The 5522-nt window shown below is 43.3% G+C and overlaps 1 protein-coding gene across 1 annotated transcript; it reads left to right on the plus strand.

Moving 5' to 3' along the window:
* The first annotated feature begins 1455 nt into the window (after positions 1 to 1455).
* pim1 (Pim-1 proto-oncogene, serine/threonine kinase) lies at positions 1456 to 5300 on the plus strand. Its single transcript, XM_057827011.1, has 6 exons — positions 1456 to 1842; positions 2043 to 2143; positions 2539 to 2589; positions 2682 to 3048; positions 3740 to 3916; positions 4006 to 5300. The coding sequence occupies exons 1-6, from the start codon at positions 1770 to 1772 to the stop codon at positions 4218 to 4220; spliced, it is 984 nt and encodes a 327-aa protein (XP_057682994.1). The 5' UTR covers positions 1456 to 1769; the 3' UTR covers positions 4221 to 5300.
* The last annotated feature ends 222 nt before the right edge of the window (positions 5301 to 5522 follow it).

The raw sequence follows: 5522 nt of genomic DNA on the forward strand, positions 1-5522 counted from the left end.
ATACAGGAACATTCTGGAAGAAAACCTGTTGGTATCTGCACAAGACCTGAGACTGGGACGGAGATTTATCTTCCAACAGGACAATGATCCAAAACATAAAGCCAAATCTACAATGGAATGGTTAAAAAACAAACGTATCCAGGTGTTAGAATGGCCAAGTCAAAGTCCAGACCTGAATCCAATCGAGAATCTGTGGAAAGAGCTGAAGACTGCTGTTCACAAACACTCTCCATCCAACCTCACTGAGCTCGAGCTGTTTTGCAAGGAAGAATGGGCAAGAATGTCAGTCTCTCGATGTGCAAAACTGATAGAAACATACCCCAAGCGACTTGCAGCTGTAATTGGAGCAAAAGGTGGCGCTACAAAGTATTAACGCAAGGGGGCCGAATAATATTGCACGCCCCACTTTTCAGTTTTTTATTTGTTAAAAAAGTTTAAATTATCCAATAAATTTTGTTCCACTTCACGATTGTGTCCCACTTGTTGTTGATTCTTGACAAAAATTAAAATTTTATATCTTTATGTTTGAAGCCTGAAATGTGGTGAAAGGTTGCAAGGTTCAAGGGGGCCGAATACTTTTGCAAGGCACTGTACATCTCTGCCGGCCTACCTGCCGCTCTCGGTCTTTGCTAACGTAATTGCTGAATTCCAATTTGGGAGACTTGACGGTTCGCACCGCTGCCACATTTTGGGAAAATATGGCCCAGAACGGATTTATACCACATACGAAAGTGACCCAGATTGGATGTCAAACGGTCCACGTCTATACGACTGTCCCATTCAAACCGTCAAGTTAATGCCTCACGCGAGTCGGAAAAACACGAAAAAATCGGATACATGCATTAAGACCTGCGGTCTGAAACTAGCCCAATTGATTTTGACTGGGAGGTTAGCAATGTAGCAATGTGCCCGTCTTGTGAGTTGGACGTCAATGGCCGCCAACGGCAGGAATAGACATCCAATCCATTTTGACTTGCGAATGATTGCTACCAGCCCTCCCAGTCAAAATGGGATGTCTTCCACCGTCCATAAAAGTAAAGGAAGTGGACATGTATCAGGCAATGCGGCTATGAGCACGTGAGTTTCTGTTTTTTGTCTGCTGGCCCTCTCTTCATAATGTCGTCAGTTTCCCGCGAAGTGAGGCTTAGAGGAGGTGGGGGGATATTGGCTTTGAGTGTCCCTCTTCCCCTCCTCCTTGTCCAACGTGAGTTCATAGCGCCTAATTCAAAGACTCCCCCCCGCATTTTGGCGCGTTTCGATTCCCGCCACGTCTGTGTCTGGCGGGCTGGGTTACAGAGTTCATTCCATTTCCCCGTCGGTGATTGACGTGAGTTTGGACCGAAGCGTCGCCCTCCCATTGGTGGGTAGAGCGGAAAGGGGCGGGCATGGGGTGTGGCTGGTTACGCCCCATTACTACTGCTTCATAACTGACCTCCCCCACCTCTTGTTACCAAAGCCGGTGTCTGAGAACCTCTGGCTCGAAGGATCGTCTGTTTATGTCGTCGTTTTGTACTCATTTGTTTACAAAACAGCGCGGAAAGGCTACGAGCCTGCGTTTCGATTGAGCGCGGTCTCTCACCGGGCGACATTTTTCACACTCTTCTCTTGACTTTCCGAAGAAATTGTGGTCCCCCCCCACCCGGATGAAAGGATTTTTATCGTATTTTTCTTGCGACGCGGGCACGAGCCACGGGGGAACCGCGCCAACGGGATTATAACTCCAGCCCTTAAAGGATTTGAATTTATTTGTGAGAATTTGAAATAAAGGAATGCTGCTCTCCAAGCTCAACTCCCTGGCACACATTTCCACCGACATGCCGGCGAAGCTGCAAGTTCATCCAGGTTAGACGCCCTTCTGTTTTTTTTGCGTCGTCATGGAGGACAAGGCGCAGTAATGGCAGCCCGTTCTCAAGGGCGCTACTTTTAGACTCCACCTCAACTCAATGCTTGCTTTCATCTAGTCTGTCGTAGAAGCATTTTTATAGAGCTTTTGCTGTTATTATGTGGCTGGTTGTAACCGTGAATGTGTTTTTGATGCGCAGCCAAGGAGCCCTTCGAGAAGCTCTACCAGGTCGGGGCGGTGTTGGGCAGCGGGGGCTTTGGCACCGTATATTCCGGCACAAGGACATCAGACGGTGCACCGGTTAGTATTGCAATTGATTATTTGCCATATTAATCCTTTATAGGCGAAGTGACTATTAACTATTGGTAATTAAAAAATAAATAAAGTGAATTATACCTATTACTATTATTATTATTAGATTATTTTCATCATTATTGTAGTTTTATATTAGTTTATATATTTTTATAACATATTTATTTTTATAACATTTTGTTTTTGACTCAAAAACGTTGATTTAAAAATAATCAGATAATGATTAATAAAATTACTCTACCAGCCAAAATGGATGGACATATACCATTGTCAATGGCAACTGTTAAGTCACTTGACCTATAAAGGGTTAAAATACAGTGCGCATATACTGCACGTTTAGGTGGAACAGTGCATGTTATTTATATTGGCTCTGCTTGGCTCAGGTGGCTGTCAAACATGTTGCCAAGGACCGGATCTCTGAGTGGGGGGAGCTGGTGAGTGATATCTATGATGTACTTAACTGTATATCCCTTATTTACTGATTTTTTTGACAGTGTGAATTAAACTGTGTCATCCTCCTTCCCAGGCAAATGGCTCCCGGGTTCCGATGGAGATTGTGCTGTTAAAGAAGGTCGGGACGGGCTTCAGGGGCGTGATCAAGATGTTGGACTGGTTTGAGCGAGCAGACAGCTTCATTATCGTCATGGAGAGGCCCGAAAACGTCAAGGACTTGTTCGACTTCATCACGGAGAAGGGCGCCCTGCCGGAGGAGCTGGCGCGTAGCTTTTTCCGCCAGGTGCTTGAGGCTGTGCGTCACTGTCACAGCTGTGGCGTAGTGCACCGAGACATCAAGGACGAGAACATTCTCATTGACCTCCGGACTGGAGAGATCAAACTCATCGACTTTGGCTCCGGAGCCCTGCTGAAGGACACCATTTACACAGACTTTGATGGTGAGTTTTCAGCATCATCATTTTGTTTTTGTTTTTAATCCAGTATTTTGTTCCATAAACCCATGGCTGCATTTTGTTTTCTATTTTTATATGTCCAATTAAATGATTAAAGTCTTCCTCCTGTAGCAGCCAATTGAAGCAAATGCAGAAATAATACTAGCATTTTGGCGCCCCGCGCTGGTCGAAAGGGGTATTTTTACAACTCAAAGTTTGTAAACAAAGTCACATGGCTGCTCCCCCGCCCACACTACTTTCTCTCTCTTTCTCGCTCTCTTTCTCGCTCTTTCTCTCTCTCTCTCTCTCTCTCTCTCTCTCTCTCTCTCTCCCATACACGCTCATATGCTTGCCTTGTCACGCTCCCTGGCACCTGAGCCTAGATAACACGTGCAGCAGATTAACCCAATGCAGACTTTCATTTTCAACTGAATGTATTGAGTTGGTTATTAGGATAGCAAACGACACCTAGCAAAATTACATAAATAGACAGCACATGCATGAAATATTGTTATTTAATTCAGGATTAAGCTTAAACATACATGTTTACTCCATCCATATTTTAGTTTCCTATTTAGTACCAAATTTCCCAAATTATTAAATTAATACATTAAAAATCCACCAAATGTTGTCACCTACTGCATTTCAAGAGGTATTATGCCATGGTTCTCATGGTTTGTTGTTTTATTTTTGTAAGGCACACGAGTTTACAGTCCGCCAGAATGGATTAAATACCACCGCTATCAGGGGCGCTCTGCCACAGTGTGGTCGCTGGGTGTGTTGCTGTACGACATGGTGTGTGGAGATATCCCTTTTGAACACGATGAGGAGATTCTACAAGGGCAGGTCCTCTTCAGGAGGAGAATCTCTGCTGGTAAGAGGCACAAACAGTGATGAATAGTTTCATCCTTCTCACTGTTCACGTTCAAGTAACTCACTGAATGTTCACTCTCTCTCCTGTAGAGTGCCAGCAGCTGATCAAATGGTGCCTTTCTTTGCGGCAAACTGATCGGCCATCCTTCGAGGACATCATCAATCACTCGTGGATGCAGAGCACATCCTCTTCGGCGCTCCTGCCTGCGCCGCAAACGGACAAGTCGAGCACAGAGATCGAATTGCGCAGCATCAGCCACGAGCCCTCTGCCTTTTCACCCACCCCTCTGGTCGTGGCAACGTGATGGTGGAGAAAAGCACCGCATTCAGAACCTTGCTATCCTTGTGCCTCATTTGATTTACTCCCTGTGACCACATGAAACCACCATCTATCTCCACTGGACTCTGATGTGTGATTGTTAGCCTGTAGCAGGGCATGCTCTGTTTGCAGAACAGCACATGTTGCTAGGAGAGTGTGAGTTATGTAACCACTCTGCTGCAGATTTGTTCTTAAAAGTGCCTTATGAGACTGGGGTGGGAGGCCTGGAAATACTTGAATTTGGAATGCAAAAAAAACAAAAAAAAAGGCTAATGTTTTTGACGGTCTTTCAGTTCTTACAACCACTACTAGCACTACAACAACTCAATCCAATGTCAAGAGCAACCAGACAAACCTCTCAGCTCTGGCATTTGGTACAAACAACAAAACTGGACTTACCTCACCCACCTCTTTAACACAGCATCTGCCTTTCACCCTCTATACCGGCTTTTCTTAATATCAACACCCGCAACCACACCTTAATGCAATGTCAACCATATCTAAATGCACCACCCTTTACTTTCCTGGACATTTCGAGAAAAAAAAAACATGTCAAAACAGTGCCTCACACAGGTCTTGAACATTTGGTGGGAGGCATAAATTGTATGATAATGGTATTTATTTTTTTGTGAACAGATTCTTGTCTAGATTTTTATTTATTTTATTTATGAGAAGAATTACGGCTGTTCGTATATTTCATTCCACAGTCACTGAAGGGCCCATCATTATTTAAGTGACAAAGACAAGATTATTTTTTGACCATATTTATTATGGCTTGATTTTTTTTCTTTTATAAAAGAAAAGACACACACACCGTATGTGTCTATGTTTGTGTATGTCCTGTAAATACATGTAAATAGTTTCCAAAGCACTTCCATGTTAGTGTATTTGAACACTGAAAGTCTACTGATGATAAATTGGATGCAGTGTGTTTGTGTGTATGAGTGTGAAAAAACTCATTTGGATGCAGCTTTGATTGTCTCTTTTGTTCAGCCATTCAGGTTAGAATTGTAAATTATGTTAGAAATTATTTTTTATACAAGTTCAATAAATATTTTTGTTACAATGTGGATGCAGGTGTCTTGGACTAAACATGCTGTGCACTTTGTTGGGCGGATTATAGCTGTAGCTTTAACAAGTAAGAAAAACGTTACACGGGCTGAAGTTCATACCAAAACAAATTTTTATTCCTTTTTTTTTTTTTTTTTTTTTTTTACTACACTCAACGGGTAGTGATCACTTGCTTGACAAATAGTGTACACACAGCCTAAGCTTTGCTATGCCCTCT

Source organism: Corythoichthys intestinalis, chromosome 2 (genome assembly GCF_030265065.1).
Source record: "Corythoichthys intestinalis isolate RoL2023-P3 chromosome 2, ASM3026506v1, whole genome shotgun sequence".
Classification (NCBI taxonomy): domain Eukaryota; kingdom Metazoa; phylum Chordata; class Actinopteri; order Syngnathiformes; family Syngnathidae; genus Corythoichthys; species Corythoichthys intestinalis.

Excerpts from the sequence above, each read along its gene's own strand:
- pim1 (XM_057827011.1), top strand. The coding sequence starts at position 1,770 with ATGCTGCTCTCCAAGCTCAACTCCCTGGCACACATTTCCACCGACATG. Across the intron at positions 2,144-2,538 it reads GGACATCAGACGGTGCACCG|GTGGCTGTCAAACATGTTGC; the intron begins GTTAGTATTGCA and ends TGCTTGGCTCAG. Across the intron at positions 3,917-4,005 it reads CAGGAGGAGAATCTCTGCTG|AGTGCCAGCAGCTGATCAAA; the intron begins GTAAGAGGCACA and ends TCTCTCCTGTAG.